The sequence below is a fragment of the Candoia aspera genome, chromosome 3, assembly GCF_035149785.1.
Source record: "Candoia aspera isolate rCanAsp1 chromosome 3, rCanAsp1.hap2, whole genome shotgun sequence".
Classification (NCBI taxonomy): domain Eukaryota; kingdom Metazoa; phylum Chordata; class Lepidosauria; order Squamata; family Boidae; genus Candoia; species Candoia aspera.
Window position 1 is genome coordinate 157,071,134 of NC_086155.1, and position 22,284 is coordinate 157,093,417.

Genomic DNA, 22,284 nt, shown 5'->3' on the forward strand with positions numbered 1-22,284 from the left:
TGTTTCATGCACCAGTCCATGAGAATGTACAGATGCTTCCTGTTTTTACTTCTCATCTTCTCCTGGACCTGCCCACTAGACCATAGATTTCTCAGTCTTTGTGTGGAAGACAGAGAAATATGAATGAGGAACACATTGCATCTTTGCCTATCTTAATGACAGATTAAAACTGCCCTGATTGCCTTGTAGTAAACATTATCTGAAATTCTGAAATAGACGGTAGCGAAACAATAGTGATAAAATGTCTGCCATCTTATTTTGTACATTTATGTTGATATAGAGGTGTACTAAAATGAATTCAAATTTCTTTGAATTTATATAAACACTGAAGCAAGAGCTTACACTATGCCTCTACGGTATATATTTCATTTTCTAAATAATGGTAATCTATCCAAAATTTATTTGATAAATGTACTGTCCTCCCTGAGTACATGAGGCTGAAACAATAGGACATAATCATGACTTCCATCTGCTATTGGTCAAAATATATTGGGTGAGGATATGGACTGCTTTATATATAGTAGGGTTTGTTGTTGTTGTTGTTGTTGTTGTTGTATGGGACAATGCTGGTTTCTAAGATACCAGTGGAATTTTAGAGACATTAAAGTCTAGAAGTTAATAGCAATCCTTCCTCTTATTTTTCCCTGGAACTATTTTGAGTATGAATTTGGCTGAGAGAATATCACTAGTCCAAAATCATCCAATGAGCTTCCATGCTGGACGGTGGGCTAGAATCTGGGTTTTCCTTCTCCTAATCCAACACTTATCCACTATGCCACACTGACTTTCTCATCTCACTAAAGAATTGTAGGACACTACATCATATATTCCATGAAATTATTTTGATGGAATTCTATGGATTATATGATTCTATTATTTAGAATTTTTAAGCCTTAGGATTTGTTTCTGTAAAGCATTACTTGTCCTATGTGGTTGTCTCCTTAATAATGAATGATAAATTGGGAGGTAAAGGATGCTTTCAAAAGTTGTGTATTTGGCTTTTTTACACTAGATAGAACTTTATGGCATGACCTGGAGAATTTACTTTGAAACCCATTTGGAGGTCTATACAGTGATAAGGATAACCGTTTGAGAAATAGCACATTTTGGATTAACCCTCTATTAACCCATCTAAAATATAACTAAAATAAATACAGGGCATCTAATTATGTGACCTATCTGTGGATAAAGAAACATGGTGGGAAGATATTTATGGTTAATTGATTATTTGTTATGCTGCTTGTACCATTATAATCCATTGATTATATCTTGAACAACTAAGGAAGTCTGGACCTGGTTAATAATTGGATGGACTGGGAAGTTGAAAAAGCATTTCAGAAGATGACAATAGCAAATCACTTCTGTACTGTCACCAAGAAAACCACATGGAGATGTCCATGAATTCCCCAGGAGTTAAGCTCAACTTGAAATACTGCTTAATCTATAATCATGAGGCAAAATGTGGGTTTTCCCAGTATAATGGGCAAAGAAGGACTTATGAACTGTCCTTAAAAATTTATTACATTTGTACCCCAACACATTCAACCAACTCTCAGTGGGGTGCAAATAAGATTTATTCAACAATGAACATCTGGCATCCCTAGGCAAGACTGGACTTCACAAGCCACTAAGAAGACAGCGACAGAGGCTGTCTGCTCATTCACTGTCTTTTGTGAGCAAGAAAAAATAGCTTTCATTCCTTCTACTCAGAGGCTGGGATGTTGGAGGATTGCTTTGCTGGGCAGAAATTCTATAGGTCCCATGCTCCCCGCAGAGACAGTGCTCAAACTAGGGAACAATGGAGTCCACCACTGCTTGCATACTTTTCTGTCTTTTCTCCACAGTGACACAACTCCCAGGGCAGCAAGGACAGAAAACACCTGGAGTTCTCCGAGGGCCTTCCCCTCTCCTGAACTGGCAGGGAAAAGGAACAGAGGCGGCGACTTAGTTTTATTCTTGCTCGGTGGGCATGAAGCAATACACAGAACTCGTGTCTCCTGTACTTTTCTCAGGAGCATAGTAAAATCGGTTAGCTTAAAGATGCCAGAAATCTCCCCGCTGTTGTTCTTTTGCCGCAAAAAGGCTGCCTCTCTCCTTGGGGGTGTAACCCCCCCCACTTTTTTAAAAAAACTGGCTCTAACGTCATCCGCTGTTAGGCCCCAACTTGTTTCGTACCCACGACCAAGGGAGGGCTGAAGCGGGGACCCAGCCTGGGCGGGAACTGCACGATCGAAACCCCTCCGCTCTTTGTAGTCTCCTTTCAAGTGAAGGGTGTTCGGTTTCAGGCGGCGAGGAGTTACCCCCGCCCCGGGCCACCCAGACCCCTCCTCCTGGTGTTGCGACTGGGAAGGGAAATATGAAGGGGAGTAGTTCTTGCTGCCTCTGTCGCCGCCGCCGCACTTCAGTAAGGACGAGGAAAAGCCGCAGGAGAAGACGCGGAGGGAAAACCGCCTGGAAAAAAGGGACGGGGTAGGCGCCCAAGGCGCGATCTGAGCAGGCAGCAGCTTCGGAAGGCTGGGAAAGCCTTGGGAGCTGCCTGGGCGCACGCCCAAAGCCCGTCGCCTCGGCCGGCACTAGGCGGACCGCCTTTCCTTGAAAACTTTCGGTCGGGAGCCAGTGGGGGAGCTGGAAGACTGAAGCCCGGGGCGGCAGCTGCCTGAAGACGCTGGAGCCTCGCTCTGCCTTCTGCAGTTGGCGTTTGCCCCGTGTTGGGAGAGAAAGGTGCGAGGGCTTGGGGGGGGTTGGATCCCGCCAAGTAGGTTGCGCGGATCCGGACTTCATCCTTGCGCAGAATCCTCGCTCGTTCTCGCGCTGGTTTTTGCCTTTTCTTAAAAAAGCGTGTGTGTTTGGGACTCAGTGTGCGCGTGAGGACTTCGGGGATTTGGAAGAACTTCAGCGGTGCGGAAGAAGGGGATTAAAGCAGAAGAGAAGAAAGTCGGGAGAATTTTTTTTTAAGGCGAAAAACAAGGTTGGAACAGAGAAGCCGTTGGAAAGCTGGAAATGTCCTGTCCCTGCTGCATCCTGGTTGGGTACTTGTTCCTAGTCCTGCTCTTGCATGGTGAGTACTGCAGAAAGAAACACGAATGCATCTGTAATATCCTTTTTATAATTCTTGTTGTAACAATGCAATTCTAGCATTTTCTAGCCAGACTTAAAGGTTGCTACCTCTTACCTTAACTGAAAACATTACTAGCACAGTTCTGATGGATAAAGATAATCGTACTTTTAATGATGGGATTGTCTTTTGTTATCTCAAACCTTTTGTCTTGTGGTGAAAAGGCATTGTAAATGTTTTCTTTTTGCTGTACAAATGGTTAGAAATGTTAGCCTTGATGTGTTTATTGGAGCTATTCTCATGACAGCCAGGTCTCTTATTTCTCTGGAAAAAGTGAAAGAGGCACATTGGAGAACAATTTAAATATGCAACATTTGTGGGGCTGATTTTTTATTAAAAATGTCAGCTCCAAAAGCAGAAATCGCTATATAGATGCATTCATTATAAACTCTGTTTTTTAATCCGTTGCATGATATTTGATATATAAGATCCTGAAAGATCTTATATATCTAACATTGTATCTGGGTAGAGAGAAAGATAAGATTTTGCTTTGATCAGGATGTTACCCATATTAGTATAGTCTCATTTTTTTTTGCCTGTTTAGAAGTTTCATAAAAGAGCTCGCACTTTCATTTTCTTAAATGCCTACCTTAATATACCCATGGGCTTAATTAATAGAGAGGCCAAGTTGTCTTCTGCATACAAGAGGACCTAGAAAAAATGGTCTTAGGCCATTGGCCCAAACTCATTTTTTGCTTCGGATGTATTGTTCACTAATAAAATGATTGTGCATTGCAGTCACAGTTCTTTTTCACTTAATAATGAAATGCCAACATATGTCCTAATTGGCGGTCTAAAAGTCATGTATATAAGAGTAGCCAACAGGATCACCCCAAGGATTTGTGTAGTTTACTTTCTGTTTCCAGCAATGCCTAGCTCAGTAGTCCACGAACAAGTTATGAGACCCATAGTGGTCCTTTGTAGTTTGACCCCAATAATTGGTATCCAAGAGTACTGTACATTGTTTTTACTAATATACTTTCCACCTAGTCATTGCCAAATCTTTTAAATTAATCTTAAAACGGGCATAATCTCATGCTGTAGTAGTGGATTCTATAAGCTACATGTTATGTGAAAAAATACATTTCTTGGTCTGCCTTAAATCTAATGTTAATTAATGCATATTGTAGTGTTATTCCATACTATTAGTGATTTAATTTACCTCTATCATGCTCCCCTTCAATTTTCTTATTTTCTGGAATGTAAAGTCCATTACTTTAGTGTTTTCTCAAATGGAAGATAATAACAACTCCATCATTTTTGCGCTTTTTCCATTGCTGTGATGTCATTTTTGGGATGGGATAACTAGAACTGTACATAAAATTGCAAATGATATAACACCATGCATCTGTGTAATAGTGTTATGATATAGCTGTCTTACTTTCAATCCTTGTAAATGATTTTTTTTACTGCTGATGCAAAATGTGGTATTCATGTTCCCCTGATACAGTTCCAATGTCTCCTTGATAATCATAACTTCTTAATATGTCATCAAAGTCTACATGTAATTGGAATTTTCTGCCTTAAATATCCAATATACTACTGTATTACTTTACATATATTTTTCACATTTTAAATTCTTTTCTGTGATTTTATTGTCTATGTCTTCAATATGAGGAGAGTGCCTTCAATATTCAGGAGTTGTTCATAGTCTGTGTTGTATTTCCCCATCCTGAATAATTTGATTACATCTGCAACCTGGTTGTATCCAGGTTTCTTTGTCTGTTGCCAGACTGGTATCTGCCCACAGAACAAATTCTTTCTGTTGCTTCCCTTTTGCACTAGAGCAAATATCAGGGAATTTGAATATGTGATAGGATTGTAAGGAAAAATTCAATTGTGCAAGAAGCCCATTTTTTGTTGCTTCTACTTCCAGATCATTATAGACCCATAAGGAAACCTTTACTCTTTTCATTCCTCCTTTTTGTTCTTTAGTGATTAATCTATAGGAGGACTTAAGTTTATATAGGAGCCTTTACTGAGAGATTTCATTTAAAAAACTTAGCTATAGACTAAAAATTGTTAAGAACGAGGCTAATATTCTGCAGCAAGGCTTGTTCTTTCATATAATTCTAGATTTGGTGATCTCCAGTTTAAAATGTCTATAAAACCTCTGGGTTCTCCAGTTATTGGGTTCTGATTCCCAGCTAGCATGAATGATGGGAATTCTAGTCCAGTAACATTGTGTTTTCCACCTTACCCTGAATGTTCTTTGACAGAAATATTTATTGAATGAATGAATATCTGAATAGCTGTCCAATATCTATTAAATTAATAGTAATTAGTTTAACATCAGCATATGAACATATATCAGTGGATTTTGTACAGGTTTTTTAAACTTATAGATGATACCTTCCCATCTGTTTGGGTACTCTAAAATGCAGAAATGCCACATCATCATCATCATCAAAAAGAACCTCCTGTACCTTCTAGGTGTCTTGTCATTTTATAGATAAAGAGGACTGTTTTCAAAAGAAGTACTTATTCTCCAATAACTCAATATAACATATATAGACTGTATAAATATATCTGGTTGAGACAGACCTGTTTGGGCGCCAAGGTGTACTTTAAAATTCTCTGATCTGAGAGTCTAGAAGTCAGAACGGAAGGTTTGAAGTTGGAGGCTAAGTAAGGAGAGAAGGTATAATTATAGGGTTAGACTCATAGGCTCATCTGCTTAGAATTACAGAGCTGTTTTAAACTTTGGCTGAAATGTGAAACAAATCAGGGCCAGTAGTCAGATCAAAACAGCCGCTGCCAAGAGAATTTGAAATGGGGAGTTTTGCTTGTCCCTCCCTCAGAGTACTATCAAATTGGGAACATGAGAAAAGAAAAAAGGGGGAGGAGAAAGAATCAATTTGTTGAGGCTATAGTAAACATAGATGTGGAGAGTGTTATAGAAAACCATAACCCTTTTGCATTTAAGTAAGGATAGACAATTGTATGGGAAGTACTTGGCCTCTTCTGTGTGAGTGGCTGCTTTTTTAAATTGCTAAATGTGTGCAATATTCATAATGGTGACATTTGTTTATGAATAAAGGAATCTATAGAGTGAGGCAACTGCCACCTTTATTTTTTATATATAATGCAGCTAACTAATCTGTATCATTTTCTTGTATGTAGAATCCTAAGCCTTTTGTTACTGTCATTAAAGGTCTAAACTCATTTTTTCCTGAACTAGTGTCCCTTAGATTAGTGGTTCTCAGTTGTTTTGTACAATATACCAAACATGGCATCAAAGGGCCTGGGGCCCATCTTGGGAGAAATAAAAGGATATTTTAAGGTTCATATACATTCTTTCATTACATTTATAATTTACAGTCTCAGCAACTTATCCTATAGCCTATTCTTTCTGAGTCCCACCTGTGGTACATATACTGCTAGTGGAGAATGACTGCTTTGTTATTGATCATTTTGGCTTGAGGTGGTAGCTCTTATTCAACTTTTGAGTAAGCAAGTTTAGAATCAATTTGCAAAGTTAGAAATCAGTGGTGGCTATATGGAACAGGGCTTTTTCACTAACTTGACATGTACTGCCCAAAGAGATCCAATTCAGTATATTGTTACTTCAGGAAAGTAAAATCAAACCATTTCTGAAAAAGATAGTAGGCCTGAGTTCACTGGTTTTGTAAGCAGTTCTGTTGAGTATAATGCAATATACGTAATATCTTACACAAATCTTTCAAACTTTGCTGGTTAGGTGGGATATAAATTTAGGGTTATCCAATTAATTCAGGGCAGAGGACAGAAATACTTCACACTATATATAACTAATTTAAGAACTTTTTTCCTTAAGATGTAATGGATTTGTTCACCTAGTTGGAGAAAAGATTTGTCAGACTATTCACCCTAATAATCATGCAGGAGTTTGCATGTTCAGAAATAGTACATTTCTGAACAACAGTTTCTTGCAAGCAAACATACATTGCCTCCCATGCTTGCTTTGTGGGTTTCTTATAAGCATCTGGCAGGCTACTGTTGGAAGTGTATGGCAGAGATAATCTAAATGATGTCTTTGATTTTTGCAGTTCTAAACTTGAGACTCTTTGTCTTTTATTTCTGTGACTCATATTCTCTGAATCTTTTCCAATTCCACCACTGGTCAAAACTTGAAAATCTTGTCTGGAAGATTCTATCTATTGGTGCTGAATAATAGTAATATTACATCCCAATCTCAGTATTTTGCTTTTTCTATGGAAGACTCAAGCTAAATTGTTATTTTGGGTAACACTGTTGCATATTGGCATCTACCATTAATGAATAGTTAGCCAAGATAAAACTGAAAAAGAAATCTGTCAAGATACTAGATTACATAGTTGTATCTAACCAAGGTGGACTACATGTGGCGATCCATAATTTATTATACATGTTTATATCAGAGATAAAAATTCTGCTATATTTTTAAAAAATCAAATTAATCTCTGTATCTGTTGGCATTATAAAATAGAATAAAATGTAAATCAAGAAAATTCATGAGAGAGAGAGAGAGAGAGAGAACGCACACATCATATCTCAGTAACTTAGAAAATGACTTTTAAAGACCTATATTTATTACTTATTGAATGTTAAAGAAGTTTTGCATCATATAACAAATGCTAAAATCTTTCTGCTACAGAAATTCTGATTAAGATGAGCAGTAAAATGGGGCTAATTTATTTTTCAATAAAATAGGAATAACAGAATAATATTCCAAAATTATTAGCATTTGTACATTAAATGCAATTTTGCTTATTTTATATTTTATTTCTCAAAGTAAATTTGTCACTGTTATATTGAGTTTTGAATATTTCAATTTATATTGAAATATCTGAATGTATGGCAAATTCATATATAGTACATATTGTAATTGCTTTTAAAATGTGTATTTGTGAACACTATAGATATTGTTATGAATGCTGTTTTTCTTTTCTTTATAAATTTAGTGTATACATAGCAGGTTACATTATCTAATGTTGTCTGGGCAGCCTACTACTATACCACATATATACATGTGTATAGTGCCTTCAAGTCAGTTTTGACTCCTCTGACTACATGGACAAGTCCCTGCAGTTTTCTTGGCAATGTTTTTGATTGGCCATTGGCCATTGCCTTCTTCCTAAGGCTGAGAGAGAATGACTGGCACAAAGTCGCCTAGCTGGCTTTGTGTTTGAAGCAGAAGTAGAACCCACAGTCTCCCAGTTTCTAGCTCAGTACTTTAATCACTACACCAAGCAGGCTATCACTCCCCACCCCTTCTTTATTTAAACAGAACATTAAAATGTGTCCAATATTAAGAATTAGAATTTGGGCTATAGAGGTATCAAAGTAAGGACCATTCTTGAATTTTCAGTGACATTATTATTTCAAACATCCATTAATGTTGGAAAGTAACCTTTGTTAAACTATATTAACAGTCATAATTATAATTCTAATAAGTAATTCTATCAAATTTTGTTTTTTATAGTTAGTTATTATATGATCTTCTAAGTATATAAATACCCTTATTGACTGAAGATTTTCCTACATAATATAACAATGTTAGTAGCATCTTGTTAGTTGTATACTAGAGATGCAGGCTGTAAAAAAAAAAATTCTGTTGGTGATAAAATATGTGCAAACTAAATATTTGAACAAATGAAATTAAACCATTTTAATCTACATTATTTAAATTTTGGAAGATCCTTACTAAATTATCTTACAAACTCTGCTATACACTGTCACAGGACACAGAAAACTGCTCCATTCTGTTCATTCTATGTTCATTTACCTGCTTCTTCTTATCATTATTATTATTACTATTAGATTTTATATATATATATAATATATATATATATATATATATATATATATATATATATATATATATATATTACAGTTCAGTTAATGTTTATTGTGCACATTGGGGATTGCAAGTGAAAGCAATAGTACACATTGGAAATTCCATATTAAAATGGATGCAGTTTGCCCATTGCTCTGATACTGGAGTCTCCGCTACATGAATCAGGTGGAAGGTTTGAAGTTGCCTTGACATTTCTGAGTTATATGCAATGGGGCTTTTCTTTCCCCTGCATCCCACATCATTGATGAAATGACTTGTCATGCCCTAGGTTGTATTTGTTGCCATATTGCACTTGTTCATGATCTTTGGTGGGCCAAGATGGGGTGGAATATCCATCATTGTCCTTCCTCATCTGTCAAAGACCTTCAATGCCATCAATCATGGTATCCTTCTGGACCAGCTTAGGATGTTGAGAGTGGGGGGATGGTGTTACAGTGGTTTTCCTCCTCCCTCTGGGGCTGGTTCCAATCAAATATTGGTTGGGGGAGAGGCCTGGCTCTAGGCCCTGTTTTGTGGGGTTGCCCAGAGCTCTACTTTCTGCCTACTTTTATTTAATATTTACATGAAGCCTCTAGATGAGGTTGTTCATTGGTATGAGGTTAACTATCATCAATATGCTGATGATACCCAATTGTACATCTTTACCCCTGCCCAACCATGTGATGTCACCTGGGTTCTTTTCCAGTAACTGGGGGCTATGAGTGTATGGATGAAGAACAGGCTTCAAAACCAAGTGGCTGTGGTTTTAGGACTCCCCAGATCTGAGGACTTTCCATCATTGGTTCTGGATGAGGTAGTGCTTCCCCAAACAGAACTGGTACACATTTGGGGATCCTCTTGGACTCACAGCTCCTATTTGAACAGCAGGTGGTTGCTGTGGCCAGGAATACTTTCAACAAACCTATGTTGTGCACTAATTGCACCAGCTCCTGAATCTGGAAGCCCTGTAGATGATCCCTCATACTTAATCACCTCCCCTTTGGACTACTGCAGTGCAAAGTACAAAGAAGTATCCTGGAAGACCATTTCAAGCTACAATTGGTCTTGGGGGACTCTTCTATCAGGCATTGGACTAGAATGTTAGACAAGCCTATTCTCTAAGGGTTAAGAGAGTGGGTGAGGTTGACCTTAGATGTCTTTTTTATTTTTTTATTTATTTTGTTGTCTTTTGTTTACTTGTTTTTCACCTGATGTTAGCTGCTGAGAGCCACAACTGTGAATTGGACAGCCATACAAACTGATTAATAAATTAATTAATAAGATAGTAGCTCTTCCTACTTAAACCAGTAAGATGGGAGATTGCACAATGTTGGAAAGAACAGTATGGAAACTTCCATATGGAGCTGGTTTATGAAAGTTTCATGGAGCTTTTAAAGACAGTAATTCATTAGAGCAAAGTTATTAAAGGACAATCAGATGCTCTTCTGAAATCCTGTGGCTATTTTTTCCTTATGTCTGTCAAAAAATATTTCAATATACATCCCTCAAACTACATGTCTCCTTTTGGAAGGGCTTAGTATGAAATGGAACAACATCAAAACTGAATAAAGGTGGAAAGGGATACTGGAGAATGGCTAACTATTTATGTTATTTTTTTGCTTTGCAATGGCTATATTCATCTGTTTTCTTGCTTATGTTTAAACCTGTGATCATGATGCAAACATACTCTAGGAAAAAAGATTTTAAAAGGGGAGGCGCTATAGCTCAGTGATAGAACACATGGTTTGTACATAAAAGGTCTTAAATTCAACCCCTGGTAGGACTATAAAAACTCTAACCTGAAAAAAAGGGCTGTTGTCAGTCAGAATTGATACACCTAAATTTAGATTATTACTAAGACCCAGTTTGGTGTAGTAGTCAAGCTGCTGGCCTAGAAACCAGGAGACTGTGAGTTGTAGGCCTCCCTTTGGCATGAAAGCCAACTCAGTGACTTTGGGCCAGTCACTCTGTCTCAGCCCAGCCTATTTCAAAGGGTTGTTGTTATGGGGAAATAGGATGCAGGAATATTAAGTATGTTCGATGCCTTGAGTTTTTATTTATATACTGTGTGTGTGTGTGTGTGTGTATACACATACACACACACACACACACACACACTGTATATCATATAATTTTCATATAATTTTTATATTTTAAATTTGGCATATTGTATCAATTCAGATTTCTCTCAGTTTCAGAATTTTAGAAATGAAGTGGGGGAAAAATAAATGGCAGTTCTGTATGTCAACTTTGAAGGGGATCTAGAACTTTTTAAAAATGTATTACAGGATGAAGAGTTTTCACAGGATATTGTATACTATATATAAAGTATACAATAGAGCACAAAGAGTTGGTTTTCCCTGCACAGGGATTAACTTATCAGTGCTGCCTAGAAAGTAATGTAACCCTACTATAGCTTGTCCAAATCTATATAAAAGCTAATTTCTAAACACATTCTAGCATAAACAAGAAATTTAAATGTATACAGATGAAGAAATTGGGATCTGCAGTCAGAAACAACTTGGTTTTTCAGAGGCTCCTGAAAGAACAATCATGTATTCCCTAATTAGAATAGAAGAGGGTGCTGAAAATAGAGGAATTACTGTGAGGTGCAAAAGGCCCAGCAGATGCCCCTGCTGCCCTTGAGGATTAGCTGTAGCTTAGAAGGGGCTGTCTGCCTACCAAATTTAACCCTTTTTAAAATGCCTAAACAGGTGTCTCTGTTTTCTTTCCTTCCTGCCTGGTTTCCTCTTTTCCTTGCCTCATCTTCATCTGGTTTTGTCTCCCTCCCTCCCTCCCTCTCTTCCCTTCCCTTTCTGTTTCTCTTTCTTCCCTTATCCTGTCCAGTCCTTTTTTTCCCCTTCTTTTTGCTGTTTCTGCCAGGAGGGAGGACAAAATATGTATGCATGTATATGTTATACATGTGACATTGGTTTATGCATGAGAAAGAATAGTTGGAATATGCAGATGGGCTCTTATTACTTTTGTAAAAAGGGTAACTTATTTTACTGACAATTTTAGGTAGTAGCCATTAATTTAACCCATATTAACTCCTTCCACCCCAGCCCAGCATTTTGAATTGTAGCTGCTGGCAGTATCCATATTTGCACACATAACAACAAATATGTCATTTGCATCATTTATTGACAAAAAGGAATTTCTAGAATTGTTTTCAGCTGATTCTGGCAACCCCAAGTTGATAAATTTGGAAGCTGGGCATTGCACAAAGTTAAACTTACAATTTTTTTCAGTTTATTTTTTGTCTTTGAATCATCCTCATTTCACCAAGTGTAGTGATAGCATGCATGTAATTTACTATATGTGGGATCCAAGTATTAGAAGCCATCAGTCAGGAAAGTTTTAGTAATATCTCTGCAGTCACTATAAAATTTCACTGATCGTCTCCGTTTCAAGCAAATGGTCATAATACATTTTTCTATCTAGAGGCCTGCATTCCCATAAAGGTATATAGATGTATATATCTCTAATTGCCAGAAACTGGAACTCATTTCTTATATATTTATTTTTATTAATCTAAATTCACCAGAATTTTTATGTTTCATCTTTGATTACTCAGGGCTGGGAGAAGGTTCTGCACTTCATGACAGCAGGACTCATCCTCAGTCATTAGAAAAGAGTGCATGGCGAACTTTCAAGGAATCACAGTGTCATCACATGCTGAAACATCTTCACAATGGAGCTCGGATCACTGTACAGATGCCACCTATAATTGAGGGACATTGGGTCTCAACTGGGTAAGATTTTAGGCAGACAAAATGATCATATTGGAAAATGCTACAGGCTAAAATGATTTAACTTGCAATCAGCTAAAGGATTTGAGTGCATTAATTTTTTCCTCCCCTTTCAATAATAGTAGTCTCTCTCTCTCTCTCTCTCTCTCTCTCTCTCTCTCTCCCCCCCTGTAATGTATAGTATCAAAGTCAGTTCTTACTGTAACATATGGCTGTTGTGACTGGACTGCAGAATTTTGTGACCACAATCTGCGTTTAAGCCATTTCAAATATTTTCTGTCATCCTTACTTGGAAACTGCAGCATAGTAGAAAATACTTCGCTTATTCATATGCTGCTCTTGTTTTGGAACATAAATATTATAGGATCTTGTGAATAACTTCATGGCTACATGCTTTATCATGTGACATTTGTACAAACAAATTCATTTACAAATTGAAATTATGGAGTTTTAGTTGACAACCCAAGCATGTGTAAATACTTAATTGATACCCCCATATAATCTAAATTATTTTCTTAGGATTATTCTCCAGATATACAGTACAGTTCCCTTCAAGCCTAATCCTGCAGTCCTTATTCAGACAAAAGCCATAATTAAAGTTATGGGACAAATACTTCAATAAATTGCAGTCTTCATTCAAGTCACTAAAAAGTTCTGTGAGAAGCTATAGAAGCCAATTACTTAGGCGAATTCTTGCCTACTTACGAAAATAGACAAATTGGTAGGAGTTCATTTCATATACCATCTCTTGCAATTATAATTTTTATACAACTATTTGATATATAATAATTGGAGTTTTATTTTATAACATACTAATTTTAGAATGCATTTATACTACTGATCTAAAATTTGGCAGATGGGTTTAGCCTTTTTATAAGAATGTGGATGAAGCATCTTTACAGAATTGCCATTAAACAAAATATCTGCATCGTGAGAAGTTGGAACAGAGCATACCATGCATCTGAACTCTTAATATGTAAAAAAAAGAGAAAACAATAAATAAAATAGGAAAACAAAATGCAGCATAATAAGTAGCAAGAGAAATGAAAGGCACCTTCCTGAAGTACTCTGTTAAGAAATCAAAGCAAATACTGTTACATGTAGGAAATGTTAAAGGTCAAGTATTCTAATTATCATTATTGAAAATACTACAAATATGTTGTTATTTATAGATACATGAGTAACAATATTAATACTAGTATCTGTTTTGAAAATAGATTATTTATAATTTCATACCTTAACCAAGTTTTTTTTTTCCTGTTTGACTACAGTTGCGAAGTTAGAGCAGGTCCAGAATTCATCACAAGATCCTACAGATTCTACCATAATAATACATTTAAAGCTTATCAGTTTTACTATGGAAGCAATCGATGTACAAACCCAATCTATACCTTAGTTATCCGTGGTAAAGTCCGCCTTCGTCAAGCATCCTGGATTATTCGAGGAGGGACTGAAGCTGATTATCAATTGCATAACATTCAGATCATCTGCCACAGTGAGGCAGTAGCTGATAAACTAAATCAGTTGGTGAACCGTACATGTCCTGGATTTGTACCAGAAGATAAACCTTGGGAGCAGAATGTAAGCTATGATTTATGGAGAGAAGAGAATGGCTATGAGTGCACAAAAGCACTGAATTTTGCTATGCATGAACTTCAACTGATTCGAGTAGAGAAGCAATACCTGCACCATAATTTAGACCACTTAGTAGAAGAACTGTTTCTTGGAGACATCCACACAGATCCTGCTCAGAGGATGTATTATCGTCCATCCAGTTATCAGCCTCCACTCCAAAATGCCAAGGTATGTGAACATTTCAGTTGTATTTCAAAGGCTTGCAAATGAAGTATGTTTTTAAAACTGAAAATGCTTGGCCCAGAACTTAAGTCCAGATCCCATGCAGGCTTTGTCTAATTCTCACTTGTATTCCTTATCAGGATTGCTTATCTCATCTGTCAGTTATGCCTTCTAGGCTTTATTATCCTCACTGTTACCTCTTCCTGTCTGACTAGCAAACTGTTATTTTCCCTTTGCTGGCTTATACATGTTGCCACTTTTCTAATTCATGTCTTTCCAACTTGCATCTTGTTCTTGAAAAGGGTTTCAGACTTCTAGGATCAAATTTGTTTCATGTTTTTAATATTTTAGTTAGAAATAAAGATGCAATGTGTCATTTTTTTCCCAATATATTCCTTTGCAGTAGTGGCATATGGAGGGGGAAGTGGGGGTCAAAATGATGAAAGCAGCACTGCAGTGTCATGACACAAGCCCTGCCTCTTTCATAGGTGTGTTGCAGTGTCACATACACGTACAAAAGGGCTGGAGCTAGCTGGCAGAATGCATCAATACTGCTTTGTCATTTTGACGAAAACAGCAAGATCCTGCAGACATTGCTGCTTGGCAGAATATCTTCCTTGGTGGCAAGGAAGCATTGGCCCATGCTCTCAAAAGTTTCTGCTCTTTAAAATCTGTCTGATAGTAGCAGGAGAATATGTTGCACCATTTCCTGAATGATTGAAAAAATATACCAAGTGGCCGGCCAGCCATCTGCCCACTTGAAAGGAAATTTCAGTTTTTATATTTTATTAAAAGTGAAATATTGTATATTTACAGGAAAGATAAAAGTAGATTAAGGTAAAGGCAGAGTTGTGTCTATAGATGTTCATAATGATTGTGAAAAAGAAACAGTGAATAATATATGCTAGTTCATTGCTTTTTAACATTTGCCATTTCAAAGTGCATCTTATAAGATTTTTCAAGGCCTGACTTTTTTCACATTTTATGCCACATACTTAATTGTTTTATAGTATTTTTACTCAGAATGGCTTACATATGATCAGCAACTGTTCTCCTCTCCCACTGGAAGGAAGAAGGGAAAGTGGGGGAAGCAAACTCAGGCACAATGTGTTAAAATGTTATTAAACATTAGTCTGCCACCACAGCTGATAGTATCTCTTCTCTCAAAATTGTAATAATTGTATGTCAACTCCAGTGCTTTCCTTTCGAAAGGAATTAATGTTATAAAGCAGCCGAACTTGGACAATCCTCCTCAATGCACAGCCTTAGTTTATATAATCTTCAAGCATCTTTGGGTTTCAACAGTTAAATTTTTGGGGGAGATGGCATCCATTTAGAAGATCATGAGCCACAATGAAACAAACCCAGTTATAGAAGCTAATATTAAAGGGGCACTGCCTATAACAGAATAGAATAATACATGATTAAGGATAAGCATATCATCATAAGAATCAAAGAAATAAATTCTTGCCTTACAAGTCTTGATTGAAATGTAGCATCCAAGACTGAAGAGAATAAAAATCAATGGAAGTAATTCCTGAAAAGATTTAATAGCATTTTCTCTATTCACCAATCTATTTATATTTGACAAGCTGAGTAATCAACCTCTTTGCTATCAAGTTGTTCCCTTTTGTCTCTGGTAGTTAATACTGCAGTGATTATAATGCACTACAATATTACACTGCATTATTACAATGTTTTGATATATGCCACGTAATGTGATTAAAATTAAAGCCCAAAAAGGTTGGTGCTAATGGGGAAGAATAATGTCAGTAATATACAATAATACCAATAATATAAAATTGTAAATACATTAAAATAAAATCCAGATGGCTAAAATATTCTCTGTATCCGCAAGCAAACAGGGCAATTCTATGGAGCTAACCATCCCCAAGAAGAACTATTCTCTTTTCCACCCTAGGCATGTTGACAGAGCCAGTTTTTTAAATTTTTTCAGACGTCCAGGAGCAAGGGGACCTGCCTCAACTCCGGGGGGAGAATGTTCCAAAGGGCAGGCGCTATTGCAGAGAAGACACGCTTCTGCGATCCCGCCAGATGAAACTCTTGGGATCCGTAGCATGCCCTCTCTGCATGCCCAGGTGGGATGGGTCAATGTAATGGGAACGAGACGGTCCCTCAGGTAGCCTGGTCCCATGCCATGTAGGGCTTTAAAGGTCATAACCAACACCTTGAATTGGACCCGGAAGCAAACTGGCACCCAGTGCAGCTCATGCAGTAAAGGTGTTACACGTGCCACCCTAGGGGCACCCAAAATGACCCGCGCAGCCACATTCTGGACCAGCTGTAGCTTCCGGATATTATTCAAGGGTAGTCCCATGTAGAACGCATTACAGTAGTCTATGTGGGAGATAACCAGGGCATGAGTGACTGTTCGAAGGGTCTCTCATTCCAGGAAGGGGTGTAACTGGCACACAACACAGTTTCTCAAGTGGTGGTACATGTACCCTTCACAATAACCTGAGGATCATTCCAGCATGCTGGCAGGTTGGTTGTTGATCAGGAGGATCAGAAGGATCACGCAGGACGAATGCACTTCTGTACTACAGCTAGGGGAAAGAGGCCTCCCCAGTTGCCTCTTTTGACACCTATTGGAAGGAGAAGGGAACTTGGGAGGAGCTGACAAGAATACAGAGGGTGGTACTGCTGGTCATAGCTCTGAGATTAGTATTGTATAGAGATTTACTTTTGCATTATGGAGTAACTTAGTTACATCATATTAGTCCAGTGCAGTGGAATACACCAATGTAAGAGAGATTTGGTTTTCTTTTGAGTAAGTTGTTACCACAAGCTTCTCTAATAGTTACCATTATCATTATGTCTAACAATTACTGTTATCACAACTTTCCTGGTAATGATTTCTTTTTCCTATCTTGGAGTTTTACAGCAGTAAAAACTATTATCAATAATTTTATTACTTTTTTTTTTTTTTACTTAGCATTGACTGTACATAATGGCTAAATGACATAATGTATATAAACATGCAAATATCCATTTTGGAAAACCTAATTTCCAAAAAAAGTCCACTTAGAGAATTAAAGTACTAACTCAATATTAAACTATGTGTGATCCAGGAACTAGATGACTGTTTTTTGTAAAACATGCTTCATAAAAAAGATCACAACTGAAGAGTTAACAATGTATTTAAAGAGGTATTTAAACATTTTAGCTGTAATGAAAACTGAAGCCACAGCACCTCAATGACCTATGTTATACACAAAAACATACATAGAAATGAGAATATATTGTTAAAGTTCCACAGTAGGGCTGTATATCTTTTCTGATGACATCTCAAAGGAATGTACACAGCAATTGGAACCACATTTGAGATCAGAGTTGTCATCAGTTATTTCCAGACAGAATGCTTTAGGGTCACTTCTAGTTTATTCTTTAAAGATTTTCATATCATGAAAATATGATCATAACTAGTTTGGTCTTTTTAAAATAAGGTAAAATTGAATGAACATATAAAATATTTATAAGCAAAGCAACTGTTTTTCTCGGTTGAATTGTATTAATCTTTCTGATCTTTTGTAGAATAATTTTGGACAGTATATATTTAAATGAAGCATATGGTATTATTTTATACTATATGTTATTGTATGCAATGTTATGAATTGTTTTATTTTCATGAATGTGCAGTAAGAAAACAGAAGAACTGTCTGGTTCAGATCCAGAGCCTTTTGATGTAATATTCCATTTCAAGCAAAAGTACAGATCTAACTCTGAAGTTTTTGGGTTAGACTGTGCAGTTGAATGTTGAGTTGATAGGGCAGCTTTCCCCAACAAAGTATCTTCCAGAAGTTTAACTACAAGAATGTTGAGCCAGCATAGCTAATGGGAAAATTGGGAATGCTGTGATAAGGTTTAAAAAAAGTAGAACATCTGTTTGAAGTATAATTGCAGTTTGAAGAAAGAATCCATGTGGCTGCAAAGAGTATTTATTACTTTTCCCAGGTCCTACTTTTAAAATATTCAACTTGCCTCCCCATGTTGTTTTTTACCCCAGCAGAACAGTTATGAACATATATCTTTTATATATATAGTCTTCTCAGAGGTAATGATTTTGAAAATTTTTCATGGAAATGTATTACATTATGGTTTCTCACATCTCTTTTGGTAAAAAAGATAATACCTTGGTAAAATATTCACCAAGTGAGCGACTGCATTTTGGCTATTTATGAGATAACCATAAAACAATACCAACATTAAAAATAAAATGGCTGTGCATAATTGTTATCCTTCACTCTTAAATTTCTTTTTCTAATTGCCCACAGCAACACTGATGAAAATCAGCTTAAATACTAACCTAGATTTAAAATCTCTAATCACAATTGCTTCTGGATATGGAAAAGAGAGCCATTAAATCCCCTTTTTTATATCAGATTTTTGGTCATCAAAAACAAAAGCAAAGAAAAAAAAACTCTGAAGCGAATAGAGTGTAGAGAATCTGTCTAGCAAAGATTGTTTGTTTTCCTCTTTTTAAAATTTAAAACATAGATATAAATCTACATATAACAAAGAAGATAGTTTAGAAGATTTTAAAAGTGAGGGACTCCATAGCCCAACTGCCATAAAACAGAACAGTAACCCCCCAGCATCACCTTCTAGAAATGGCCATTGAAATAGGATCGGAACTACCATAATACAGGGCCTTCACCTCCAACTCAGTCTGTCCAGGAGGATATCATGGTATTTTCAAAAGACACTGATAGGTCCAGGAGAACCAACAGGATTGCTATCTCCCTGTCTTTTTCCTGAAACAGGTCATCCCACAGGGCAACCAAGGTGGTTTCTGTTCCATTGCTGGGCCTGAAACCAGTTTGAATCGAATCTAGAAATCAGTTTCATCCAAGAGAATCTGGAATTGATCAGCCACCACCTGCACAAACACCTTGCCTAGGAAGGGAATATTGACCACTAGCATGCAACTGTTTTCATTTACTGGATCCAGGTTTGGCTTCTTCAGGAGCAGCTTGATTGCTGTCTTTTTTAAAGAGGTGGGAACCAAACCCTGTATCAACAAGACATTTACAACTTCCTGGATCTATTGGTCCTGGACTAGCAACAAGGGCCTTGTTAATAAGGATGCTGGTGTTTCTTTCCAGAATTGGCAGACTTTAGACTGTAGAGACTTTAGATTTATTAAATTCTGGTTGTTCCTGGCCTTTTTGGGTTTCCCTGTTTCCCAAGTTGGTGACTCAGTTCAACAAACAGCAGCCCAACGTAATAGCCAGGTCATCTGTTTTTCTTGTTTTATTTTTGAAAACGGAGAGCAAGGACTGAGGGTCTACAGACATCCCCACTGACAGGCATATTGATCTCTTGATCTCCCATATCTTCCAAGATACTGATATTCTAGGATATTCATAAATAAATAAATAATAAATATAGAATAATAAAACTGACAGCCTGAACATCTAATTCCATTCTGCCATTCTGTCAGGATTGAGTGATTGGTTTTCTTCGCCTGTAGGTGACACAGTGTGGGAGGGAAAGGAACTGCAGGGAATTCACTAATCACTACCCTGAACCTGTCCTGCTTTACCCTTCATGAAGTCAGCAACACTGACTGGCTGTGCTTGTGAGACATGATGTCCTAACAGCCAGGAAACACACTGAGACAAGGAACTGGTCTCTAATATTTATTGCTAGTATTTAACAGGAATCCTAACAAACTGAAGAAGCGTGGGAAAACCCAGACATATAAACCCCAAGGGTTAAGGCGGTCCCGATCTGTGTCTCTTTGAATGGCTGACCAATTCCTCAGTGCTACGCATGCGCTTGACAGTCTGGATGGGAGCCCCTTGCTCGCCATCCTTACTCATGACACATGATAAAAATAGGATGTGGGAGCAACACTTTTATATCAACATTCAGTCTCAAGGATGGGAGGGAAGCACATTAATGTGTTGTAAGGAAGAGCCCTACACATGCAGCGGACTGTATGAAAGTAATTTAGGTTCTTCTCATGTTCGACTTTACACAGCTTGCTCAGTAATTTGAAATGGACAAGGAATTAGTGACCAGTTTAGCTACTTCAATACAAGACTAATATAGCACTTACAGGAAGCACCGCAGGCCCTCCTGCTGCCTTCTGGACCAGTTGTGGTTTCTGGACACTGTTCAAAAGAGTACATTGCAGTAATCCAATCTTAAAGTTATTGGCTATGGTTTGTTAATAAAAAAGTCCCCCTTGCCATTTATGTAAAATAACTGCCAAGTGTCAGTGTCAGATTTAGGTGGAACACCAGGTAGGGTACTTAATCCTTAGGGGAAAGGGTCAGGACATCTTCCTAATTTCAAAGTTCAGCTCCCAGAATCAGCAACAACAGCTCTTACCTCATCTGAATTCAGCTTCTGCTTTATCTCTCACATCCAGTCCTTTATAGCCTAAAGATATTATAGAACATAGGAGATGAATAAAATTTGCTGGACCCCACAGATTGATTCCCAAGGGGCTGAGCAAGAATATTCCAACAACACATTTTGATACCTCTCAAAGAAGTATTTTAGAGAGATAGATGCAAAATAATGCTGTGGTTAGTGCATAAAAGCCACGCAGAGACCCTGGCATATCAATTGGATGGCGTTTCCCTTGTCTGTCTCCTGGTATAGACCTCGAGTAAGGCAGCCATGGCCATCATTATGCTAAGTCTGAAACTTACCTATATAATACATTCCCTCTAATCCTAAATATACATGTAAAAGTTGAAACAATGCATTCAAATGGATCTATATTATCAGCTGTTCAGGATGAAGCAACTGAAGTAAGTCAAATGTTGCCTTTCAACTGTTTTCTTATTTGAAACATTATTCTATATTAGGTGTGGAGATTTGTATTAACAAACATACCTTTATTTATGGTTACTATTAGATAATTAAGTGGGTAGGATAGACCATTTGCCACAGAACTCTAGAGATGTTATTGTTTTGGGGCAGTGATTGGGTAAGCAGGAGACCACACTCCATAAACTGATCAGCTGATCAACAAATAAGCAAATAAATAAGATGATGACAAAAGAATCTCTTCATACCTTTCACTAGCTACTGAAACGATTGTAGTAATTGCTGAACTGCATAGATTGAGATACAGTAATTCACCAAGATACTGTTTCAGAAGACAGATTATTTTTAATCCAACAAATTAGCTGTGCTTAAATTGTGAAAAAATTACATTACAATCATCTTTATTCTTATTTCCTGTAGTCTGTAATAGCATGTTAGAATTTTGAAGTATCAGAGTATTATACTGAGGAACTAAAGGAAGTTTTTTTTAAAATACCTTGCTTAAAATTAAGTAAATCCACACCGAAAATATATAGAAAAATCTTGAATTATCAGGCCATTCTAGGATGGCACAGTGCTGGTTACTCCCAAATGTCTGGTAAATCTAAAGGTATGCCATTTGTATCAATTTACTTCAGTTACATAATAATATCATTTGCATAATTACAGTATGTTGACAGATAAATTACTTACATTGACAGAAATAACTTAAAATTAAATGAATCCGGGATTACAATGGATTTAGTAGTTACTGCAGGTTAGAAACAAAGTTTGTCTCTTGCATCTCAGGTTTGTAAAACACTTTGGAAAAGCTTGCTCTGAACTGTATGATACCAATCCGTTGCTCCCCAGATGGTGTGGAATACAGTTCCTATATTTTTGATCGCGTTGACTGGGGTTGATGGGAGCTCTAATCCAAAACCAGGGCATCAGGATGGGGACAGCTCTTCTGGAGAGTCTTATCCAAATGTTATAGCCATAATTTTGTACCATAGTAGCATTTTAAAATACAGAGT

General features: G+C 37.1%; 1 protein-coding gene across 1 annotated transcript in view; it reads left to right on the forward strand.

Annotated features, from left to right (window-relative positions):
* The first annotated feature begins 2,523 nt into the window (after positions 1-2,523).
* APCDD1 (APC down-regulated 1) overlaps positions 2,524-22,284 on the forward strand; it is a 30,342-nt gene continuing 10,581 nt past the window's right edge. The window contains exons 1-3 of the mRNA XM_063299101.1: positions 2,524-3,058; positions 12,490-12,667; positions 13,936-14,467. Coding sequence (XP_063155171.1) covers positions 3,001-3,058; positions 12,490-12,667; positions 13,936-14,467 — 768 coding nt within the window. The 5' untranslated portion in view covers positions 2,524-3,000. The remainder of the gene's footprint in view (positions 3,059-12,489; positions 12,668-13,935; positions 14,468-22,284) is intronic.